Source organism: Fusarium tjaetaba (genome assembly GCF_013396195.1).
Source record: "Fusarium tjaetaba strain NRRL 66243 chromosome Unknown NRRL66243_c0000283, whole genome shotgun sequence".
In the NCBI taxonomy this organism is placed as follows: Eukaryota; Fungi; Ascomycota; class Sordariomycetes; order Hypocreales; family Nectriaceae; genus Fusarium; species Fusarium tjaetaba.
In genome coordinates, this window is record NW_023501479.1 from 1 (window position 1) to 24,609 (window position 24,609).

Sequence of the window (24,609 nt, forward strand, 5' to 3'; positions counted from 1 at the left end):
AAAGATGGTGGTCTCGACGTTTTTGCTGGCACGCGTGGCAATGCGATGGATAGAGAATGCCGGCACTCGTCATCCCTACCCCAGAAGTGATGAAGCCAGATGGAGGCCCAGGCACCAACACATGGCCAATGCTACTCTACCTCGCGTCGCTAGTCCTTTCTTATCCTATCATTTGACCATCGAGATGTCAGGGGATAGAGACCATCGTGATGTGACACAGCGCCCGGTCCTCGATACCGTCTTTGTGATATCTACAACCCCGGAGTGGCGTAACCGTGCCATACCAACACATCCCCCACGTGTAGCATCAATGCCTTCGAGAAGCTGTCGTGATCATGCAACATGCTCGAAATGTGTAAATCCTGCCGATTTCGGTCTATTTTCAGCATCTTGGTGTTATCTTGAGTTCCATCATCGGCGGCTAACGGCAGATCTTCAGGTGACGCGTTGAACCAAGCAGAGATGTTCCAAAACTTGTTCCATGTCAAGTGTTTGGCTCACTTCCTTGCGGTTTCTAGTGGGTTTCTTTTCACTTACGTAGTTAGGAAGGAGAGCAACATGGCGTCGATAGCTAGATCGAGATGTTCATTGTAGGGTAAGAGTTGACGAAGATCACGGTGAGGCTCATCTCACTTGTACTATCCGTGCCTGAGCTTGTCGTTGTCCATCATGATGTCGTCGAAGAGGTTCAGGGTAGTTTTGAGTAATGTTCTTGATATCTCATTCTTTCATTGACTGTTTGTGTTCTGAAGTGGAAATATCCCATATGATATCTGTGACAAGTGAAACGTGCATTTGAAATGTATGATAGCCGGAACTGCTTCAATAGTCGCACTCAAGGACTATAAAGTTATCTCGAGGTGCTGAGAAGAGGAAGAAGAAAGTTTTGAGTGAAAGGCAGGAAGTCAGTTGGTATATACAACAAGTTTCAATTTGTGTCCTTGGGAAGTTATTGGTCCAGCATGACATTTCTTTCAATCGTTTCACAACATACGATTCTTTCAGTACTCTCGTACGATTCTATCATTGATACTGTCTTGTGAGAAGACGATATTTCCAAGTTTGAGATGATCCGTGCCTTGCTGTTAACAACCGTTAAGCCAGAACGAGCAACTATTCAGAGAGCATCTCGCAACTTGAACGATTCTGATGTCACTTATCGTTAGAAAACGAATGATTCTGAACTCATTTCCAATAGTTACTCATACGATCTACTTTACGTTTTTCTGCTCATCTGAAGAGGATTATGGCTCGCTGTTCGTGTAATAAAACCCATGTTCCCGCGGGATTGGTAAACTCACGATAGTCAATTTCACTCCCCATTGTGACTCGTTTTCTTACCCAAAAAGTCCTACCATTGATAGCGCCGCGCTTCAATGAATTCTTGAATGAAGAAGAGCAAGATCAAGCGGGAAAATCTCATTTCGCCTGGGCTTGCCCCGGACCCCCGAGGGGAGAATCAAGCGGCGACCCCATACACGAGCCATCGGTTGATCTTACCACGAAATATTTCCCGTGATGGAGTTTTGAGTCCATTATTTTCTGGAGTCGGGGTCCCGGCCTAGATCTACCATCTTGGGTTAGCTCAACGATAGGACTTAAACCGCTTAGCCATACCCCGGACTCGCCGGCACAGACCAGCTCCAGCTCTTTACAACTCTCGCCTAAACTTGCTTCTCCTCGAGAAGTGATCACTCTCTAGCTGAAGACTAGACGCGTCGTTATCGATTTTTTGCGGTCATGTATCAGCAATTGCAATCAATCGGTCTCCGCCGTCTCCATTATGATTATTGACAAGAAAGCGTTGCAGCGATTGAGGATGTTGTTACGAAATCGCTGTGTCCGTATGACCATTCAGGCGGTCACTGCACCGGCATTTGAAGTCCATCAGGAACAAGCAATGCAGACATCAATGTTTCGTCACCTCCGATCATGTGCTCGGGAGCATTTAGACCGAATTCTGTTTCAGCCTTGTCCAGGGCTTCTGAGGATTCGAGAAAGCAGCAACTTGAACCGAAATGCCAAAAATAATCAATTTCGAAGCTCCGATAAGGAACTGCCGGTTTCTAGAAATTCATGATCTTCAACTCGAAGACCTTGCTCCGTGTCTGGGCATCTGCAGGTCCGGAACGGTCTAATTGCAACATCACCAAGACACGGAGGTTGGTTTGCTTTGACGTGGGGGAACACAATACACCTAAGCCGTGGCGTAGACAACATCAAGACCCCTAATCGAGAAGTTGACGCGCAGACTAACATTAACTAAGAGGCCGTCATCTATGACTCTTGGAGGGTCTAATTGAGGCCGGACATGGCTTGTCAAAGGGGGTGAATGTTGCTAGCCGGGCCCCAAAGATAGCCTGTCCGATCATGTGACCGGTCGCCAACACCGGAACAGAGGGCCACCTGATTGCGAGCAACAACTCAATCTATCGAGACGAGACGGCGCGTCAGGTATCAGGTGGCAAGGGGGTGGTTTCAATGTTGGCGATAGAGTATGGACACGCCCTGATTAGCTTCAGATGTGCCAGATGCACCAGATGCAAAAGAAGTATTTAGAAGACGTCTAGATCCAACCTCAATCGAATTATTATCATCATCAACAATCACTACTCTACCATTCCAACCAACAAGACTTTTATATAAGACTTGGAGTCCTTATCTCTTGTCTGTCTTCACATCTTCACTCTTATCTTCATCAAGATATCCAGCTCTTCCTCCTCCTCTTCTCTCTCACACACAATCACATTCACAATGGCCCAGTCATTCTTGAAACGATACTTTGGCCTCGGCGGCTCTGCTGCTCCCGCTCCCAGCCCTGTCACTGAGAAGAGCGCCGTTCGTGCTCTTCCCGCTTCATGGTACACCTCAGTCGAGATGTACGAGCTTGAGAAGCGCGCCATCTTCTCCAAGAAGTGGCTTCATCTGGATCAACATGGACGGCGCTAAGACCCCTGAGATCGCCTGGGAGGATGACTTTGACAACCTTGACACACATGAGCGCTTCTCTCACTACAACTTTGACGACTACCAATTTGACCACGTCTGGCAGATGGAGGGCGACTACAACTGGAAGATTCTTGCCGACAACTACAACGAGTGCTACCACTGCAAGGTCGCTCACCCTGATATCCCCACCATCGCCGACCTCAACTCTTACTGGGTCGAGACACAGAAGTCTTACATCCAGCACTTTGGTGCCCAGCGACAGGACCAGATTGACCGCGGATTCCGCATCGCTGTCACATATTATCTACCCAATGCCTCCACCAACATCTCTCCTCACTTCTTCATGATCCAGCGCTTCGTTCCTCTCAGCCCTACCCGCTCCATCATGCGATACGAGTTCTTCCGCAACAAGAACTCCAGCGACGAGGACTTCAACCTCATCACTGAGCTCTACAAGCGTGTCATGTCTGAGGACAAGTACCTCTGCGCCAACGCCCAGAAGAACGTCAACGCTGGTGTCTTCATCAACGGTGAGATGCACCCCGAGATGGAGCAGGGTCCTCTCTTCTTCCAGCAGAGCATCCGAGAGCAGCTCCAGAACCACCACAAGAAGGAGCAAGAGGTCGGCCACGAGATCTGGCCCGCCCAGCAGGAGGCTCCCCAGACTACCATCAACTCCAAGGCCACAAGCTCTGCCAACTACTCATCGGGCATTGACATCCGGCCAGCGCACAAGGCCATCGTTGTTTAGACATGGGAATGGACTTACTGATTGATTTGGATTACATGGGAGGATTTACAAGATAAAAGCGAGTTTTGCTATTTTACACAAGATTGCATTGTTTATTCATGACAGATTATGACCCAGCAGATGCTTAATTAGCTATACTATTGCATCCTGCAGCATTTCTTAGATAGAAATCAAGACCTTTACTTTAATACAAAAGCTTCCTTGACCATCGTGACATGATCTGAACAAACAAGCGGTGAATGCTCGGTCGAGAGATAACAAGCTTCAGCGATCTTGCCTCACACCATGATAAGGCCTTCACACCACAAGGTGAGGCTGAAGCCGGACCGGGATACCGTGATAAGCCGGCACCTGATCGACAAAGACCGTGCTTACAGTTGCACGCCCCGGACAAGAAAGTCCTGGGGCAGCTCGGTAGTGATATCACCGAAAGCTTAAATCGAGATTTCCAGTTGGAGAAGAGATAACCCCTCACAAGAACCAGGGAGGCCAATCAGTCTACACCCTTCACCTGCACACCGTCTTGTTTCGTGTTGGAATGCTTGTGTGTAGCGCTAGTGATGCAGCACTTGTTGGTGGGTTACCATCCATAGACAGTTATTGTGCCTGATTTGCCGTAGCATTCTAAGATTGCACACCACTTTGTTTTGAGCTGCTAACAAAGAATGTGCTGGTAATGTCTATAGCATTGTTACGTCGTCCTCCAACCTTTCCACGTCACCAATCGCTGTGAATTGGTGGGAGGCTTTTGACTATTGAACATTCCGCCAGCCATTACCGAATGTTGATGGTAGCTTTGACAATAGGAGATTGCCGTAGTTGGTCATGAATCGAGATTGGGTCGATGCAAAGGGCACCGCATATCGGCACGCGTAATCGTATTGCTACGGTGGGAGCGAAATTAATTCTCATCCTCCTTGACCCCATGATCTCAATACCGAATGTTAAAATTAGAGCCACGATTGATTTCAGTAACTCTGCGATCAAGGTGGTAACGAGACGCAAATGGTCCTTGGGCCTAACTTGACTGTTTTCGTGAGCTATGGCTTCCTCTGCGCCTCATTCCCCAAAGTGATCACACTGTCCATCTCAAGGAACTATGATGCAGTCCTTACATACAGACATTGATACAATGGAGGGGTTCAGCAGTTGAGCCTACATCGTGAATGTCTTGCCACAGAACCTTAAATATGGAGGGCGAACGAGACTATCGGACCGGCCAGGGAGGCTGCATAGGTCACAAGGCCTGGGCACCTGATGCCCGCCTCGAACCAGCGCCCTTGAAACTGAAAGCCATCGCCCTCGGATTCGAACTCTGATGATACGGAAGCTGGCAAGGGAGCGCCGCCTCTGAAATTGCGATGTCGGACCCAAGTCGATGTGTCCGACGCGGAGGGGGTCTAGAAAACAAGGTGTATGGGAACACTGTTTTCATGAACGGCCCAGGACCTCATTCGATTCGCTTGGCCCCAAAGCTCGTGATGAAATCTGAAGGTCGCTGGGTGATGTCTTTCATATCAGCGTTAACGAAGCAGTAGTGTGGCGCATGAGACCCAATACAACAAGGCTTTGACATCAAGATCACTTATTATATAGTCCATGAGACTTTGCGGCAGTATATATCATAGCCATTGATTGGTCCAACTGAGGCCTCGGTCTACGCCATGGCCTATTGCTAACGTATCATTCGTCACTATGGACTTTCTAACTCTGTACACTACACTGATAAGATACTACTTGATATGTATAATCTTTTAGATAGTGAGGCCCTGTTAATTAAGCCTTCACAACACTGTTCAATATGGCACGAGGCCATGAGCAGCTTTGCACTTGCTATGGCTTTGAGAAAACTATGTCAGATGATGATCCTGGTGCCATACACTGTTCGCGCATATGGTTCGGCGACATGATATTATATTGTATCAGTTCCATCTCTTACTAGAAGTTCAATTGTTAGTTTGAGATGTCTGTCATGCTTACAGAAAGCTCCCAATTTCGCTTCGCTAGAGTTCAAGTACGATTCCCCGAGGTACTACCAAATATCATGGAATGATGCAAGCCGATGGTCTCACATAATCAGGGAATCTCGACTAAACGGCAAAATTATTGTTAATTGATGGAATATAGTGAAGCTTGGCTGTCCAGGATGATGCAGGCCCAAGACAACAATGTAGCAGGAAGCCCGAAGGGTTGTGATGCCATTTCGTCAAAGCCAAGTCTTCCTCAAGATGATAAGACACAATCATTTACAGCACATGCTAGGGGAGGAAATAAAACTCGGGACCCTGAGCCTAACTAATAAAAAGACTTAGGTGACTTGGTATAAATTTAGGATAAGTTTAGGATACCTTTTATAGAGTTTATTTTATTACCTTAAACTTAGGTCTTGTATTTTCTTGCTCCCAGAGGACATATTACTAAGATGGTGTGACTTCTATGGGTAGTAGCGTTTCCTTAAACATGATTCGTGAACTGTCGACCATTTGTTTGCGTGCTATTAACCCCCGATCACGCAACAGGAGATAGCTTACCAGTGGAGTCATCCTTATAGCTAAAGAGATTGGACATGTCAGATCTGTCTTGACGATAATACTTCAGCTGGTTCATTAGTAGAGGGATCATCGAGGTCAATTGAATATCGACGAGTATTGTTGGTCCTCTGATACATATGGCGTTGATAAGATTGGCATGGCAACACAAGATATCGATCTGAGAACTTCCCCGCTCCTTGGTCAATAGAATCATGAAGAACCTGGAGCTCTTGCGTGCTGCAGTGTTATGCATGAACGCAATCACCGTGCATCTGGCGTAATTGTCTCAACCCGATTTCGGATCTAATTGCCCCGACTTCCTCGTAGTCAACTCCGTTTATATCAGGCATAGCCTATCTTTGTTACTCTTTCCGAGTAATCTGTGTTCCATATCTCTCGTAAACTTCCTCATCTCACAAATGCCTCATAAAATCCGACGTGTTGCTGTAGTTGGAGCTGGTCCAGCTGGCGCCATCGCAACTGATGCGCTTGTCAAGGAGGGAGCATTCGATACTATCCGGGTATTCGACCGCCGGTCTGCAGTTGGAGGAACTTGGTAAGAAGCATTCTCCTTCTGGAAAGAAATTTCTCTCACGGTCTATTAGGATTCATACACCGCATCTGCCACCAGGAATCCCCTCTTTGGAGAACCTGGTTAATGGAGAGGCTGACAATGAAGTCACTGTTCCCGGGAATCTACCAGCTGTTACAGCAATTTCCGAGGTAGTAAACAGCCATCAACACCGATTCTCGGACACCCCGATCCATGAGAACCTTCACAGCAACATTGCGCCTGAGATTATGAGTTACACTCAAGAGCCCTTTCCCAAGAAGCTCTCACAGAAGACTCTGGATGAGTATGGACCAGACTCGCTGTTTCGGCATCACTCTGTTGTCCGTGAATGGATAGAGGGCATATTTTCTCGTGGTGGTCATGACAATCTGCTTGAGCTGGAAACGGCAGTTGAGAGAGTCGAGAAAGAGAGTGGAGAGTGGGTGATAACTCTTCGAAAAGTACTCAAAGGCCGAAACTACTGGTGGAGAGAGACATTCGACGCTGTCGTCGTAGCGTCAGGCCACTACAACGTTCCCTGGTTTCCAGAGGTCGAAGGCCTCTTGGAATTCGATAAGAGGTTTCCCAGCACGATTCAGCATAGCAAACACTTCAGAGAAGGATCCAAGTATAAAGGAAAGGTAAGCACGACATCAGATGTCTCGGGTTAGGCCACGCTGACGATGAAAGCGAGTTATTGTGGTTGGAGCTTCAGTCTCCTCCATCGAGATCATTCACGAGATCTTGGATGTCGTGGATGGGCAGGTCTACGCTTCCATCAGAGACCAGCCCATTCCAGCCTTTGGTTGGGTTCCTTTCGAGCATCCTAAGATCACCATCAAGCCAGCCATTCAACGCTTCGATCCAGAGACTGGCCGTGTGCACTTCACCGACGGCTCGTATCTTGACAACATAGATCATATCATTTACGGGACTGGTTATACCTTCAGTTTCCCGTTCATCCCTGCGGTTCAGAAGCGTGTCAAGAATGCCTATCGCCGACTTCCAGGTGTATATCAGCATACGTGGAATATTGAAGATCCAACACTAACTTTCGTTGGAATGGTAAGTCTTCTGACTCTCAACTGCTTCTGTAGCTGACTTATTCTCGCAGCTTGGAGGAGGCTTCACATTTCGAGCTTACGAGTGGCAAAGCGTAGCCATCGCTCGTTTTCTTGCCGGTCGTGCGAAAGCACTGCCCTCCATTCCGGATCAGCTAGAGTGGGAACGGCAACGTGTGAATGAGAAGAGAGGAGGGAAGGATTACTACTCTATTGCGCCCGACTACGAAGGCTTCTTCGAGTTTCTGAGGGGCATCGCTGGAGAGCCTGTTGAAGGTACATCTGGACGCAAGTTGCCAGCATTTGATCCGCAATGGCTGGTTATTTGGGGTGATATGGTGGCTCCAAGATTGGAGAGCTGGAGACGAAAGAGAAAGCAGGCAGAGAGCAAGCTGAAACTGAAGGCCAAGTTGTAGATACTGAGGTATACAAATCATGGAGACGGGAATCGTGATCCTGTCAAGTAGATTCTACTGAACCTGACTCTGCTCGTAACAATATATGACATTTCAGAGGCGACCGCGAATATACTTCGCAATACCTGGCTCAATAGTGGAAGTAGATTAAGTGGAAAGGCAGTGAAGTTCGGGATGCCTCACGAGCCCTTCATGCTGGTCACCGGACTTCATCTGTGAAGAGGGCCGGCGCCAAAGGTACAGGTGCATATAGCTGTGATCATGAATACAAAAATGTGGATTAGATTAAGAATCCGAAAGCAATCTACCTCTGATTTGCAACGCCGGTAAGTAATAGTCGTTGCATGCCACTATTAACTCAAAACCATCCTAACCCGAACAAAATCTCTCAGAAAAGAAGCATCACACCGAAATTTTCTCCTATAACCCCAAGAATATGTAGTTCGTTAACACATTTCACCCGACAAAACGCTCTCCCCCGTTTATCGTCTTGCGAAGCAGCACATAATGCCGGTTCGTCCAATGAACCAGAGGAAGCCGAAGAAGCGAACAATAGACAGCACAGCTGTCGAGTAAAGAAGAACACGGAAATATGTAGGTGTACGGACGTCTGATGCTTTCTGAGCGGGGCATTAGTATGTTGTAGGGGGCAGGAGAGGGTAAGTGACTTACTGAGACGCCGAGTGTGATGAAATCGTCTGTTGTGACGACGACGATGAGAACAATGTTGCAGAGAAGCCAGAGAATAACAAGACCAGTTCGGAAAGACTTGTACGAATCTTCAACGTCCTTCTTCTCGGGCTTTTCTTCTGCCATTTCGCTCATGGGTGCGAGAGCTCGCCAGACGACCTTCTCGAACTTGCTGTCGATATCCTCCTGTTCCTGCTCAATTTCTTCAACCACGGCTTCCTTGCCTTTCTCGTCCTTAACAATCATGGCTGAAGGCAAAGCTTCGGCAGTGTCAGAGCCCTTTGTTCCCCACGAGACGTCGTGCCAGTTGTTGAAGGCGTAGACCATCAGAATGTTGATATAAGTCGACATAAGAACGAGATACTGAGGGAACGAGTGGAACATGTGCCACGGGTCGAGGTATAGGAAGGACGCGATGTAGTTGAGACCGTAAATGGTGAAGAGGGCAATAATGATCAGACCCGCGACTCCAGTATCGCCTCCGAAGAAACTATCGAAGAAGGCTTTGCCGGACGCGAAAGAGATCTGCTCCTCTATGGGTGTTCCAGTGAAAGCTCGGTAAACAAGATAACCGGTCAAGACGAGAAGATATAGCTGGATGAGACCGAAGACCATGAAAGAGAGGACGTAAGTATATTGCGCGCCTTTAGGCCTGTTTCCGAGAGCGAGGACGAATTGCAGGACGAGGAAAGCGATGTATATGTATTTGATCAAGACGTTGACAATCGGCGTGGCTGTATCGCCAAACGGCCAACCATGGTATCCCGAGAGAACCTGGGGCGTTCCGACAAGCTTCATGATGATGGTGGTGGTGAGGTAGAAAGACGCGAGCGAGAACCAGGAGAAGGTGACATTGACCAAGTTATACACGAACTGGATGTGCAAGAAAAAGAGACGAATGAGGTTGTGCCCCGATCCATACATTCGGCCAAAGTGCATGAGGGAATAGAGCGACATGGCGAAAGATCCATTGAGCCATCGACGTCGCTGGCCGATAAACTCAGCAGCGCCCTCGGGAACATCAGTCTCGCCCTTAGAGGCCTTGATGTAGCTGAGATGCCACTTTTGACTGGCCTTTGCGACTAACTCGAAGCAGAGAATTCGATCCTCGGCAAGGAACATGTTCTTTTTGAAGATGTTCATGCCGTCAATACCCTTCTTGCCCAATGACTTGGAGAGCGTATGGTCGCCGTGAAAGTACTGCTCCAGAGGTCTACCCATGATAGCGCGGAAGCGATACGCCGAGAAAGCACCGGGCAAAACACTAACGTATCCAAAGGCACTTTCGAGCGGTTTATCGAGGACGTTGGAGATCTTGTACTCGAAGTTCTGCACCGCGACGAGCGGATTGAGAAGCATCTTTCCACCCTTGCCAAGCATAACGTGGATCTCTCCACAGGCGCCGCCGAGATCACGATCGTTGTAGAAGCCCTCCCAGAGGGACAAGAGGGCGCGCGGGCCGGGCTTCGTTCCGGCATCAATGAGGATGGCGACCTCCGGGTTAAGAATGCGACCAAAGGCATTGAAGAGCCAGCGATGCGAATTGATCTTCTTGCTGTTCTTCTGCTTGAGACAGAAGATAAATTGGACGGGAGGGAGATTGCGATGAGGCTTGTCGGGGTCGGGGCGGACGAGCTGTTGATCGGGTGTTACGGAGACTTGACTGGTGTACTCGAAAATATGGGCGACAGTTTCTTTGCCGTTGACGTCCTTTTTGAGAACGCCATCCTGATAGATACCAACCGTCGCGAGCACGTCGAAAACGTTCTTGTCGACCTTGTCAATACCGTCAAAGACGAGACAAACAACGATCTTCTGCCACGCGGGGCCTCCCTTGTTCCAGAACTTGGAGCGCTTGAGGTTCACAATGTCCCGAATGTTCTGCATCGTTCCATGGAGGGTACGCGCAAGTAGCACCTTGTCCTCGTTGTAATAGGTGATAGCAATGAGCAGCTCTGTATGACGGTTATACATCTTGGGCCGGAGGTTAAAGCCGTTCCGCAGGGTGAAGTCGTTGGGGTCGCATGTAGCAGCTGTGTAGCGCATCTTTGTGAACTCCTCCTCCATGCTTCCGGGGCCGGTTCGGTATCGCGGTTCGACGGCGTTCTTGATGGCGCTGGGCACGGGGTAGTCGATGCTGAGGACGGAGCCCTGGACGAGCTTGACCTTGCGGGTCTTTGAGCGACCGAGACCACCTGCGAGCTGGTTCTGCTGCTGTCGCATCATCCAGCTCTCGTCGACGTCAAATTCCTGGTACGCTGAGTCGGGGCGTCCGTGGGCAAAGTCTGGAACAGAAAGAGCCTCGCCATTCTGGCCCCAATCTTGCATCGTAGGTGCGCGGTGCATGACGGAGAGACGAGACTCTGCCAAACGTGAAGCTTCGACATCGTACTCAGGCTCTGGGTATTCGTAGCCCGGAGACCCAGGCATGCGGCCGTGCTGATCAGCAGGGTAATGCCCATAAGCACCAGGCCCATAGCTGTTGTGACCAAAACTGTGGCCATCGAAGCTGCTGTGGCCTGGGCTGCCTTGGTATGAACTGTGTAGGAGATCGCGGCTCGAGTCGTTCTGCTCGGGGACGGGTCGTTGTGCGCCCAGCGGAGGAGGGGGAGACAATTGATCGTAGTCTGGTTCGTAAGGATTGCTCACAGGAGAAACACGAGCGGCGGCTGTCTCGTCGGATTCGCGGAAGTGGTACTGCAGAGAAAAGCGCAAGATTAGAATCGCTGTGTAATTGTGTAGGTTGGAGTCACTGTTGAGATGAGAGAGCTAACTTACAGCTTGGCCAGCCGGTAAATCTTGCATTTCTCGTGGCGCATCATAGTTTGGGCCGCTACCTTGACCTGGTGGATTAAAACCCATGATTTCGCTATTCTTTCTCTGCCCTCAGTGCAAAAAAAAAGACTCCAAAAAAATAACTGAGCAAGCGAGAGTTATTATGTGCGACGATATTCGTGGTCCTCTTCTTCTTCAAAACTCAATCCCCAGGTAAATTTGCCGATTATGACATGCGATAAGATGAGCTCGCTATCGGAAGTGCCGGGCTGTGATGCAATGCGGCGGCACCTAAAACGGGAATTAAACGAGGGACGGTAAGAAAAAAAAATGTTATTACGATGGACGGAGTAAACCCTCTTTTTGGTCAAGATATGATGCCGACTTTTGTTTATGCGATACAAAAAAACGAGAGGATATTCTGTGATAGACACGAAAAAAGAAGGGGAGAAGAAAGGAAGAAGGGGAAAAATCAGGTGAAAAAAACTGGACAGAGCTTGCTAGAGGGGGCTGCTACAGTCAGTACAGCACAGTACATCGACACAGGTCAACTTGCTTTGTGAAGCTTAGAAAAACACAGTGAGAGAAAGGAAGGGAAAAGAACAAGGATCCTTAGAGATCGACCTCCGCCGCGTAACTAGTGTCTCCATATTATGCCAGCTTTTGCAGAATTGGTTGGTCGATGTTTGTGGTCTGTGACGTAGAGTCTCTCATCATGCCAATCCTGTCAGCCAAAAAGTGAGAAGAGACGATGCTATTTTTGGGAGCGTGACACATGGGCACAAGCCTCGTATACACGCAATTGTTTTGCTGCGTCTACCCATTGTCAAGGGGGGCAATAATGTACAATCCCGTGCTATTTCTGATCCATTTCCTTCAAAGAAAATCCTTTCAGAGGCATACCTGTCTAATCGTGGCTTAACTCTCGATTTAACGGGCCGTTACGTCAAAAAGAAAACAAGGCGCCTTTTTTAATTTTAGAGCGTTACAAGTAGAAACATGACCCGCCCCACCAACTGCTCCGTCCAATGTAGGTATAGCACGCTACAGCGGACCTACGGGGACTTACAGCACAGTATTGCCCGAGGACAGCACAGTAGGTACCCCACGGGACGCAGGGAGCATGGATGTCACTCGTATTGGATCTGAATCTCTCTTAAAAATAGAAAGGACAAAAGAAACTCAAATGTCGGGGCCCAGATCGAGTCCGAGATAGATTGAATTAACGTTATGTACCCGTGGTCCCTGAGATCCAACGTCTGTCTGTTCACTGACTGACTGTTGAGATCAAATGGACTTGGGCTACACCAAAACCGCTATAGCCTCCCCTGTCATCCTTTTAGTGCACTGACGCCATCATTTTCCTGTTTTTTCCCCTGCATGCAACGATTCCGCATAAACAACCACGTCCCAAAGAGAGAACAAAAAAGAAACCTCAAACAGGGAAAAACAAAGCAACAAGAGTGAATGCAACTCCAGTCACACTATTCAGAGATCGTTTGATGTCTGGTCAAATGCTCACAGACATCATCTGCTATAATGACGCCATTCCGGCAATTCGGATCCTTTTAGGCGACGCCGCAGTGACTTGACTTTACTTGACACGGGATGGAAAATAGCGCACCCCGACCCGACCCTCACTGAGTTTCTAGAACAAATCATTCGGTCTGCCCGTTTCAAAAAATTCCGTCGTCTTTGATGCCGAATGCGCGTTTGGGCTGCTACACGAGGTCCCTGCCAATATCGCACGATGGGGAACAGTGCACCCTTGCATTGCTCATCTCGTTTTTCGTCAAGCAGAGACCATGTCAGCCCTGCTAAGAAATTGGTCAAACAGTCCACAAACAGGGCTAAGATGGACGTTGAGAAATGCGCTTTCAAGGACTAAATCGATCCCGCGACGTAAAACGGCCAACAAAAGCGACACTTGTTCTCGGGTTTTGCTCCGGTCTTTGCAGATGGTCACGTGTTACCCTTTGTCCTGACGCGTGTCATTTCCACGCCAGGCCCATCTTGTCGAGTTTCCGAATCATGCAGTTGTATTCGCATTTTATGCGTGATACGAGTCCGATCCCAATGTACATGCGACCTCAATTTTGTACGCGACACAAGATCCATTCCACATTAATCCCCGATATCATCAAAGCCCCGATATTCCCATTTTTCTCCCATCATTAAGACCCAGACGCGGAGAACATCGCCCGGTTGATTACAGTAAACACCACTTGCAATAACACCGTCCCGGGTAGCGCCATGTTCTTCGTTACAGATTGTAGACAGAAACTTTATGCCTCCAGCAGTCAATCAGTCATCCTTTTCGCGACAAGCCTTCTTGAACTCCTTCAAAATTGCCTATAGAATTGTCAGTATCGTTCGTCAAAACAAATAGTCGCACGTACATCGAAATCGTGATCTGCCATTGACATAAACGCTGGAGACCTGTCCAACTTCAACTTGCCAACGCGCGGGCTCTTGATCCCAAACGCAATCCTCGCCAGAAAACGCGCGTCGTCTCGGATGTCTGTTGATATCAGCACCTTGTTGATCGCTGCTTTGTCGACTTGCTTGGGCGGCGATGGCGGCAGCTTCACGGCAGCACCCTTGAGACAAAACGTGCAGTGTCCGCACTTCTTCTTGCTCTCCGGGAGATCCATGCCAAAGTGCTGTGCGATGCAGAGGCCGAAGCATTTGGGGGCTGTGATGAAATTGGTGACATCCTTGAGTCGATCGAGAGCCTGCTTCTCGCGCCTCTTAAGGTCGTCGTAGAGCTTGTCTGTGAGATCGTCGATTGCTGTATCTGTCTTTGGTAGTTTGCCTATCACTTTGTACTTCTGCTCGACTCCTCCGACGGTGAGTACGATGGCACCGCTGTTGTGGAGATCATTGAGGAGGTTGATGATCTCGTTCCGTCGTAAACCCTCTTCGTTGGCGACCTTCGTTGGATCGATCGAGTGGAATTTCTTGGCCTTCTTGGCGTGCTTCAGAATAGCCTTGCTCTCTGGCGAGTTCATGCTCTTGAGACGGGGGTAGTATTGTCCATGTGCTTCGAACTTGTAAGAGCTGTACTCTGGTGTCGTCGCGCGGATGAGATTGAACCTGAGCTCCAGCGCAGCGTAGATTACACTCAGGGGACTCATGCGGATGTCGAATTGCGATGACTGGTGGTAGTGACTGACTTTGAAGGTTTCGCCGGGCGGCAGTTTGACAACATCGCCATCGAAGATTTCCTTGAGGAGGTTACGCAACGACTTGCGGGATGGTAAGTCTCCACGCGCAAAGTTCTCTTTGATCCAAAAGTCTTCTCGGCAGAGGTAAAGCATGCAGTAGCTTGGTTTGCCGTCTCGACCGGCACGACCGACTTGCTGGCAGTACTCTTCGACGGTGCTCGGGATATCCCAATGGATGATGTTTCGAATATCTGTCCTCGTCAGTCATATGCTCACAGAGGCGAGCACTTCCACCAACCTGACTTGTCGATACCCATGCCAAATGCAATGGTTGCAACTACCTGAGTCATTGTGAGTAGCGTCCTCCAGCATTGGAGAGTGTAAAGCCCACCGTTTTGATTCTAGAACTCATGAAATCATCTTGAATCATTCTCTTCTCATCGACTTTCATCCCAGCGTGGAAGTGGGCAGCGGGGACCCCCTGCTTTGTGAGATGCGCCGCCAGCTCTTCGGCTTGCTACGTGAAGTATCAGCGCTGAAATATCACGAGATGACACAAAGACTGAGCAACCTTTTGGAGAGTCGTATAGATGAGTGTTGAGCCGGGGTGTGCTTTCAAGAACTTGAACAGAAGCTCGTACTTGTCATCCTTGGCCTTAACAGCCTCAGCTTCGAGTCGCAGGCTGGGGGCGTCAGCGAAGTTCTCAGGGTATGTAGCGTAAGAACTTACTTGGGGCGGTACACTGATGTTCTAAAAACACCTTCGTCGGCAATGTCGAAAGCTTGGCAAATATCTTTGACGACAGGTGGTGTAGCGGTGGCTGTCAGGCAGATGACTCGCTCGGCCTTGATCTCCTGAACGAACCGGGCAACTGTTTTGAGTCAGCGTGGGCTATTCAGCTGGTACAATAATGCAAACCTTTCAGGTAATCAGGGCGAAAAGAATGTCCCCACTGTATCAATGTCAGGAATCGGGATTCAGTCAATGGAGAAGAGACATACCTCGGAGATGCAGTGAGCTTCGTCAACGCCAATCATTCTCACTCCTCCCTTGACACGCTTCATCGTCTCAACGAACCCTTCGTTGTTGAGTCGCTCGGGAGCGCAGTATAGTAGACGCAGCTGTCCCTCTCGCAGATCCTTGTTGATATCCTGGATTTCATTCCAACTTTTCGTGGAGTCCATACATTCCGCCGCAATGCCTCTGCGCTTGAGAGCATCAACTTGGTCCTTCATCAGAGCAATGAGGGGCGAAACGACGATAGTGATACCCGAGTCATTGGTCTGTCGTTCCTTGGTCTGGCGATCCATTTCTGGAAATGCGATTGCGGGAATCTGCTTGTATCAGTTCATGAGTTCCGATGACGAACTCGAGACGAGAGTTGAAACGAACCTGGTAGCAAAGTGACTTTCCGGCGCCTGTTGGAAAGACCGCAAGTGCATTCTCGCCATCCAAAAGTCTTGCGATTGCAGCCTCTTGCTCATGGCGAAACTCTTTGTAGCCAAACTTGTCCGCCAATAGCTTTCGCGCAAGCTGAATTCGTTGTGTCTCGCCAAGTCGGCCATTGGAACTACTGAGGGAACCATGTCGTGCTTTTTTAGCAGGCGCTTGATCTGGAATGTCGTTCTCTTTGCCTCTGCCGTGCTTCTTGGGCGGGTTCATCACTCCCATCTCTTCGAGTTCGTCAAAGATGAGGTCATCTTCATCAACGTCGTCAAAGAGAGCGTCTCCAGAGTCAAAGTCTTCGTCGGACAACTCCATTTTTGATCCGATACGCCGAACATATAATAGAAACAGGACTTATAAGACAGTGCCGCGTAAAAGAAGATTGACAACGGACGATTAGCGAAGGCCCGAGAAGTCTTGGTGATTCGTGGCAATTGACTCCAGTGCTGCCTGAAGGGACGCGTGTTGAGAGCTACGCGGTGACGCCTAATCACGTGGTACGCAATTTGTGAGGCAGGCAATGTGGGGCGATTATCTTTCTATCTTGACAGAAATAGATGATAAGCGGCTAGCTTGAGGTCCCATTGTTTTGTCCTCAAACTCCATATGATTTTATCTCATCTGGTTCTTTTATTCTGTTCCTTTTATAGTCTCAAGGCCAAATCCACGTACCCTACACCCCCACTGCATTTTAGTATCTCCTGTCCTTTTTCTTGATGCTCGAGTCGAGATGACCTCCATGATAATATAATTAATAGCTTGATGTTTTTGTTTTTGTTTTTGTTTTTACGGGGCCGAAGGACAGTGAAGCAGGGCTGATAAGTGCTTGTATCCTTTGCCTTGTTTAACACAGATGAAGTGAGATTACCTACGATGGGAGGCTCATCCACCAATTCTGTTCCCACTGAGACTCGTCTTTCCAGCGCATTACAACACCACCCTTTCACATGGTGCTGAATCCGGAATATTTCCCTCATTCAGTCGCGCATTAAATTTCCCGAGTTGATCGACAAAAGTTTCCTGCTCCCAATGGCTACACTGTGGGGAAGCATGAAAACGCTACGTCATAGATGCGAAGTCATGACATTGATAGGATGAGACGACCATGACGGTCAGAGGAAAGGTATTTTTAAAGGTTGCGATATCATAATGCTTATTTTACTATCGAGATTCTCAACGGTCATCTTTACATGAAAAATTCATGACGTTATCATTCACTCGTCCTTCAACAAGAGAGTATAATAATGGTTAACCCTCTGAGCGCCAAGACTCTCATCTTTCACCAGGAAAAACAGAGAGATACCTCATTTGTTATTCCTACCAATCAATATCGTCAAACTTGAGAATGTCGGGTTATACACAGAACGAGCGTGGCCAGGGCATGTCTCACGCCACAGCCCCTTCCAAACTCTCTGAAGGTGTTCAGCGACGAATGCCCAAGGGACTCGAACATGCTCTTCCTGAATCTGTAGGTTATTTACGAGCACTCTAAAAAATCATGTCTAACATCTTCAGATTCACCCCACTGAGTCTACGCCTGGCTCATCCGGTGGCATCTCATATGCAAAGGGCGGCGATGCATCCTTATTGCCACAAAAAGTCCAGGAAAGTTTGCCTGAAGGAGTGAAGAGAGCCATCCCCAATGCTATCCATGACACTGGAGATAAAGGGGATAAATGATAAGCACTGAAGCGGTTACTGGGTTTGTGGTCTGTCATGCAAGATGATCAAGAACATGTGGAGGTTATGAGCTTTTTGGAGCTTAGGGAGTAAATCATTTTCTTTCAATTTACTGATGTGTTGCCTGCCATATAATACCGCGTGTAAGGGAGGATTAATGAATCATGAGTCGAGATGTTGTACATGAGTGATGTGAAGTCCCGGTTCCAGCAGCATATGCGCCGTGACCACTACGCAAACCCACTGACCTACAAGTACAAAAAGAGGCCAGTCGCCAGGATGAGTACTGCCGTGATCCCATGGTTAATGCTAGCACTGGCAGCCTTCGCTTCTGCCTCGCCCCGAACGTACTCCTTGTTCCCAAACTGCCGCACAATAACAGCATCACCAACTCCAACGATGGTACCGAACATGAAGCAGATTCCCATGCACTTCTTCGTGATCGCGGCAGCTAGCGGGCTCACTTGGCAGACTGGGGAGAATTGCCAGAACGCATAGAGGCCAAGAGTGCTGAGACCGGTGCCGATGTTTCGTAGTCCAGACGCGTAGATGAGAGATTTCTGGAAAGCTTCGGAGTGCGACGAAGAGGTTTTCTCGGCAGCTGGGCCCTGAAGACCGAAGAGACGCATGGCATTGTAGGGTGACACAAAGCTGTAGATTCCAATGCTGGTGCTGGTTACTCCGAAGAGGAGGGGAAATGCCGTGACGACAGTCGTGGTGGTAATTTCTGCCGCCATGATGATTGGGCTATTGAACAGATGCGATTTGTTCAGGTAGCTTCGTGACAGGGGATTGGATTGCCAAAATCTGACTGAAGAGATGGTAGAATGGAGTAGGTGATTGGAGACGACGATCACGATAGTGACGCAAGAGGTGGACTTGGCGATCCGGTCCTGCCGCTCTCGTAGATGCATATTCTGTGTAAATCGCTAACGTTAGCTTGGTGGACTCCACAGCAAGGGAGGCGCTCTCGGCAGCGCTATGCAAGCCGTGGTTGCAGTGACTCAGTATGGGACACTTTAGTGAATAACGCGAGGAGAATCTGAGAGAAGTCTCGTAAAGGTCTCTTAAAATTTGGTTCGTTTGGGCTATCGCGTGAAGTGTTGTCGTGAAGGTTCTATCTAAGCAGGCGTCCTCATGATATTTCACCCTCAGAGGGTACAAGAGATGTAGCTGTTTAATTTTGGAACACAAAAAGAAAATAGATACAAGCGAGTTGTATACGAAGGGCGTATAATTTACGCCTACGAGTGTATCTGTGGAGGACTCATGTGAGATGCAAACTCCGGCGGGTTTTATCCTGCCGAGACTGCCCTAGCTGGATCTGGATAGGCTTCTCATCTACCAGAGGAAGGCCCTGTATCAAAGTAGATTCAAATGCATATTTATTCCGTATCTCAACCTCGAGCCAATTATTTCCCTGCCACTGAGCTCAGGCATGCTGAAGAGCAAAGACAGAGGCCGAGCATTGTTCGTGGACAACATGCCAAGGGAACACTGTTGTCGAAACAAGGAAGCTATCTCGCTGAGCTTGCCTCTTGAGATCTGATGTAGGGAAACTAACCGCCTACGAGCAACATGTCGAACACTCATCACCAAGTCCCAATCAACTATTTACCAGATGCGCAAGACAGGGGCGTTACACGAAGCTTTAGACCCCGGAATCATATCATGAAATGGCAACACCTTACTCCAAGGCTTAGGTTCATTAGTGCGCCACGCTTCTAGGCCTTATGGACTCGTCGCTAGCAGATACTGCGAGTCGGCACTGAGCAGCCGCCCAGAAACAAAACCCCCGTTCACCAATTCCCAAGTCTCAATTGCGTCTGCCTAAAAGCCTCTAATTTGCCGGGATACGATAGCGGCCCCAAGTTCTGCAGGTCAGCACAGACAAAACCACGAACCCCTGGTGTGTTTCCGAGGCTAAGGGCGACGGCTGCGTGCCAAGGAAACATGTGAGCCATGGATCGACAGGGCTATTCATTGAGACAAGCTTGCGAGACCGAGCCATCACATGCCGTAGGAAAAATAATTGAGTAGTTATGCGGGTATACGAGTATACGACGGTATTGTTGTTTGACATACGGTGCAATGCATGATGTGGAACCGACAGTTGAGATAGTTGTTTTAGAGACCTCGCGACAGGCCGAGTTGTTACGAGTAGGTGGAGATATATTCTTGAGAAGCATGAGAATTGGAGTGGAGTCGTATTTCATTGAGCCATCCAGATATTCATGGTGAATGCCCTTCAATTGATCCAATATCTGGTAGAGCTAAATATTGTATCTATCCACGTTCTCGTAACCGGCCGGTCGTGGACAAGATTGCCCAGAACGAACCTGTTCGCACTGACCTTCGGTCATACAAAATGCCGTGATGATCAAGATCGATAGTTTCATCAGACGGAAGTGCTCCCGGCGCATTTTTAACTTAGCTCAGGTCATACCAGATCAGAGGGTTACATGGACAGCCCTATAATTGCTCGTATTGATGCGAGGTTTTAAACTTTCGTGTTAGCGTCTGGCTTGTGGACTGGGGTTTCAGGAGGTGCCTGTGCGTCGCGGTATCCTCAGCGTTGAGTCGGGAATTAGTATAGCGACTGGAAAGGCGTCCTTTGTTTCAAGCTACTGGAAATTGAATTCGAGTCGAACGAAACTTCTGCTAATAATAGGACGATATTCAAGCCACGCATTGTCTGCAATTCCAGCGTTGGTAGAAGCGCCTTGTCCCTGCGCTGATCTTTACAGCATTTGAAGTTTATCTTTGTCAGTTCTTACGTATCGCAAGCTCCCTGTTGATCGTCTACGGGGAGTCGGGGACCATATCCTAGACCTTGCAGATGTCTTGCTGACTCGCAGAGATTACCGATGACATTCATTTCCAGGTTCTTTAACAACCCGGGGTTCATCACAGCCCATTCATGCTTGGTAAAGTCAATTATGTGGGGTGTCGCCGGCATTGCTCCCAAGCACTTCCCATTCTATGGCTAGTGCTTGTAGATCTTCAAGCCACCGTTTATGTACTCTAGGCTTGTGTTCTGACACTGCTCTTTAGCGGTGACAATCATCATCTACCGAGACACGGGGTGAATAGCTGAATGCTGCATTTTTGGTACAGGCGTTAGCAAAGCCAATTTAGATTGGGCTCATGCACGATACGAAAACTACCCGTAGCTGGCTGTTGAGAGAGACCTGCAGGTATATAGTTCCGATCATGTCGTATCCTGACCCTGGTATTCTTCCATCATTTGTCTTCTCAACTGCCCAGCATGATCGATCTGGCATCAGTTTACTATGGGTTGTTTCTCGGCGTCTTCATCTTTACGTTTGCAAAGGCTGTATCGCAGACCAGAGCCATCTACAAGCGTACTCACAGCCTTCACAATGCCTACCTCTACATGATCTGGACCGAGGCGCTGGTCAATTTCGTCTTTGCTCTCATAACATTCCTCTACCTCAATGGCATCATCCCTGGAAAGTGAGCATCCCACTGTGCCCTCTCATTACCCCATTTGCTTATCATCAACAGCCTGGGCTTTCTACTCGCTACTGTCATCCTATGGTCGATCCAGACGCAACTACTCCCTCAGATCATCGCCAACCGAGTGTCCTTGATTATGACGAACCGACGCCGAGCGAGGAACCTGAAGTGGGGGCTCGTGGTCTGCATTCTCTTTGTCAATGGCGCTGTCTGCTACATCTTCACGGTTGCACACCTCGACACTGCTACACCTTCGCAGAAGCATACGAACATGATATTCGAGAAGTGTGAGAAGACGTTCTTCCTCATAATTGACTTGGCACTCAACATGTACTTCTTGTACCTGGTGCGGTATCGTCTGATTGCCGATGGCCTGAATAAATACTGGAGATTGTTCAACTTCAACGCTGGAATGGTGTTTATTTCGACATCGATGGACGTCCTTCTTCTGGGGTTCCTCAGTCTACCAGATCCTTACCTGTAAGTATATCACACACTGCGGGTAGACTATAGCTAACATTGGAGTAGATACGTCCAATTTGCCCCTCTTGCGTATATCGTCAAGCTCTACATAGAACTTCTCATGGCAAATCTAATCTCCAAGGTCGTCCGAGGTAACTCTCGTAGTCAAGGAGAGGGATGGTATTCTAGCAGCCGGGACAAGTCCAACCCAACAAACTATGGTCTTACGTCCCGTGTAGTTGTGACTACCGGTCCACCTGTCCCAACTCGCGGAAGCAACATCATGAGTAGAATGGGTAAAGATGGTAAAGATCTTGAGAGCAGTGAGGGCAACAACGGATCACAAGTTCATCTAGCAACATTCCCTGAGCCGCATGGCATCACCAAGACAGTTGAAACCACGGTGGTGGTGGGAGATGGGGAGAGTGATCGGACCTTTTAACTGAGTGGTAGAAGCTAGCTATCAATGCCGGAATGTCATAGAATATTGACTGCCAACGACCAAGAAGCTAGTCTTTAACCCTTTATAATATAATAATTTCAATACACACATGTAGAATTACTACTGCATTAGCAGTTGGACTCATGGATTCATCTAGCATTGCTACAGTAAATTTGTTCCGCATAGAGAACTTAAAGGAACAGGTATCGCTTTACCTGCACAATGTAGGCTGACGTGAGTAGAGGTGAGACAATTTATTCAGGTGCTAATCAACAAGATACGAAAACGGGCCTATCCATTGCTGTGAATATCCTCAGAAAGTGACAGGCAGGTCCACGATTCCGACATCCCGGTTCAAGGGCGTGTAGTTGATCTTTTCCGGTGGAACCGCAACCTTGAGATCTGGGAACTTCTGATATAGTGTTGCTGCAGCATGTTAGTCGTAAGAATCCCAAGCATTAAAGGCATATATACATACAGAACACAGTCGTGAGCTCAGTCTTTGCAAGATGCTCTGCGATACATCGGTGATCACCGAAGCCAAAACCGAGAGGATCTTGAGCAGGCCATTTGCGGTTCATGTTGAACTCATCAGGATTCTCAAAGACTTCCTCGTCTCTGTTGGCTGACTGGTTGGATGCAATGATGCCTTCATTTGCGCGGACGAGCTAGCATGGGGTCAACACTCTTCTATGCCTGAAGAACAAGGGGTTGAACTTACCTTGCCGCCGATCATGACATCCTCCTTGGCAGTGCGCTTGATGGCGAGTGCAGAAGCAGTATGGTAGCGACATAGCTCCTCGACGAACTGGGGCGCAAGAGATGGGTTGGCCTTTAGTTGCGCCAGCTGATCAGGGTGCTGAGCTAGAGTGGCGACGCCCTACAAAGTGTCAGTAAATGAACGACAGACATATGAACGAAGCAACATACCAGCGCAATCATGTTCACCATGGTTGCGTTGCCAGCGACCAGAAGCAAGAAAGCAATCTGCACAGCATCGGACTTGTCGATAGTTCCAGGCTTGACTTGCTCAGTGCAAAGCTTGCTGATAATATCATCCTTAGGCTCTACGAGGCGCTCCTCGACAAGAGTTGCAAGGTAATCAAGGAGTTCCCTACCAAATGTCAGATATGAACATGTTGAGGTGGCTCTCAGTTTGACCTACTGGTTGGCGGCAGACGCTTCTCGGGCAGTGGAGCTGCCATTTGTGCGGATGGCATTCTGCTGCGTAAGATACTCGAGATCCTTGAAGGGAACTCCGAGGAGGGTGTAGATGATCTAGACCGATATGAGGCATGTCCTTTCAAGAATGGTCTGCCGTGACTTACATAGGAGGGGACAGGGATAGCAAACCCTTTCACAAGGTCAACTGGCTCATTGGCACACCCCTTCTGCTTCATCTGCTCCAGAAGATCATCGACAGTCTTCTGGATGTAAGGCTGCAAATTCTTGACCGCTTCCGGGGTAAAGGTTGGTTCCACCATGCTCCTTCAATCTTTGTCAGTCCTACTCTAGAAAGGAAGGACAATAAGGTGCTTACCTCTGATGCATGTGCTCTGGGGGATCCATGTCGACAAACGTCGGCTTTGCCTTGGCTGCTTGCTTTCCACCGGCGCTAAGCTCAGGAAAACCTTGGCGAGTGCGGACCTTGAACCAGGTTAGAAACACTAGCGACCCCTCAGATCATATCAGATCATACCTTGGAGAGTTTATCGGAAGTCGCTACGAAGCAGACATCTTTGTGCTTAGTGACGAGCCAGGCGAGAGAGCCGTCAAAAAGCTTGACTTGAGAAACAGGATTCGTAGCTCGAAGTTTGGTGAACTCGGCTGGTGGCTCAGGGCCAGAGGCGCGCGAGAAAGGGAAGCTTGGTGCGTCAGATGCCATTGTGTAGGTTCTATTGAAACGCTGTAGACTGAAGAGTGCTCTTTTGTTGCGGAGTGCGAATTGAAGCTTTTTAGTAGCCATGATGATGGGAACAACGACGAGACGTGCTGGAGGTTTATATTTTATGGAAGCGAAAATCAGATGTGGAGTAATGCACCTTGAAGTATTCCATGTTCATCCGTGTTCGCTGAGATCACGAGATGCAATTGATTTCCAATCAAGTTCCGATCTGTCTCGGCTTATGCTTGACGATGGCATATGGTAGTACTGTTCGGGAGTTCACGGCCACGCAAAGACTCCTACTTTATGGACGGTATTCG

General features: G+C 48.6%; 8 protein-coding genes across 8 annotated transcripts; 4 read left to right on the forward strand and 4 right to left on the reverse strand.

Moving 5' to 3' along the window:
• Window positions 1-2,754: 2,754 nt before the first annotated feature.
• Window positions 2,755-3,700, forward strand: FTJAE_11536 (cytochrome P450 monooxygenase oxidoreductase; the record flags this gene model as incomplete). Its single annotated transcript, XM_037344488.1, has 2 exons — window positions 2,755-2,879; window positions 2,917-3,700. The coding sequence occupies 2 exons, from the start codon at window positions 2,755-2,757 to the stop codon at window positions 3,698-3,700; spliced, it is 909 nt and encodes a 302-aa protein (XP_037201397.1).
• A 2,950-nt stretch (window positions 3,701-6,650) lies between these two features.
• Window positions 6,651-8,261, forward strand: FTJAE_11537 (flavin-containing protein; the record flags this gene model as incomplete). The annotated part of the gene is made up of 4 exons (XM_037344489.1): window positions 6,651-6,787; window positions 6,837-7,425; window positions 7,475-7,849; window positions 7,899-8,261. The coding sequence occupies 4 exons, from the start codon at window positions 6,651-6,653 to the stop codon at window positions 8,259-8,261; spliced, it is 1,464 nt and encodes a 487-aa protein (XP_037201398.1).
• A 482-nt stretch (window positions 8,262-8,743) lies between these two features.
• FTJAE_11538 (chitin synthase) lies at window positions 8,744-11,813 on the reverse strand (the record flags this gene model as incomplete). Its single annotated transcript, XM_037344490.1, has 3 exons — window positions 8,744-8,881; window positions 8,934-11,648; window positions 11,730-11,813. 3 exons carry the CDS (start codon window positions 11,811-11,813, stop codon window positions 8,744-8,746), a joined length of 2,937 nt encoding a protein of 978 aa, XP_037201399.1.
• A 2,217-nt stretch (window positions 11,814-14,030) lies between these two features.
• Window positions 14,031-16,655, reverse strand: FTJAE_11539 (ATP-dependent DNA helicase Q-like 3; the record flags this gene model as incomplete). The annotated part of the gene is made up of 9 exons (XM_037344491.1): window positions 14,031-14,078; window positions 14,126-15,144; window positions 15,192-15,234; window positions 15,285-15,410; window positions 15,465-15,576; window positions 15,624-15,765; window positions 15,813-15,846; window positions 15,896-16,228; window positions 16,287-16,655. The coding sequence occupies 9 exons, from the start codon at window positions 16,653-16,655 to the stop codon at window positions 14,031-14,033; spliced, it is 2,226 nt and encodes a 741-aa protein (XP_037201400.1).
• A 1,030-nt stretch (window positions 16,656-17,685) lies between these two features.
• On the forward strand, window positions 17,686-18,020 carry FTJAE_11540 (uncharacterized protein; the record flags this gene model as incomplete). The annotated part of the gene is made up of 2 exons (XM_037344493.1): window positions 17,686-17,808; window positions 17,856-18,020. 2 exons carry the CDS (start codon window positions 17,686-17,688, stop codon window positions 18,018-18,020), a joined length of 288 nt encoding a protein of 95 aa, XP_037201401.1.
• A 248-nt stretch (window positions 18,021-18,268) lies between these two features.
• On the reverse strand, window positions 18,269-18,757 carry FTJAE_11541 (uncharacterized protein; the record flags this gene model as incomplete). Its single annotated transcript, XM_037344494.1, has 1 exon — window positions 18,269-18,757. The coding sequence occupies one exon, from the start codon at window positions 18,755-18,757 to the stop codon at window positions 18,269-18,271; it is 489 nt and encodes a 162-aa protein (XP_037201402.1).
• Window positions 18,758-21,288: 2,531 nt separating this feature from the next.
• On the forward strand, window positions 21,289-22,404 carry FTJAE_11542 (uncharacterized protein; the record flags this gene model as incomplete). The annotated part of the gene is made up of 3 exons (XM_037344495.1): window positions 21,289-21,497; window positions 21,549-21,980; window positions 22,029-22,404. The coding sequence occupies 3 exons, from the start codon at window positions 21,289-21,291 to the stop codon at window positions 22,402-22,404; spliced, it is 1,017 nt and encodes a 338-aa protein (XP_037201403.1).
• Window positions 22,405-22,717: 313 nt separating this feature from the next.
• Window positions 22,718-24,370, reverse strand: FTJAE_11543 (cytochrome P450 monooxygenase 55A1; the record flags this gene model as incomplete). The annotated part of the gene is made up of 8 exons (XM_037344496.1): window positions 22,718-22,830; window positions 22,883-23,072; window positions 23,126-23,284; window positions 23,335-23,518; window positions 23,570-23,682; window positions 23,733-23,892; window positions 23,945-24,051; window positions 24,104-24,370. The coding sequence occupies 8 exons, from the start codon at window positions 24,368-24,370 to the stop codon at window positions 22,718-22,720; spliced, it is 1,293 nt and encodes a 430-aa protein (XP_037201404.1).
• Window positions 24,371-24,609: the final 239 nt, after the last annotated feature.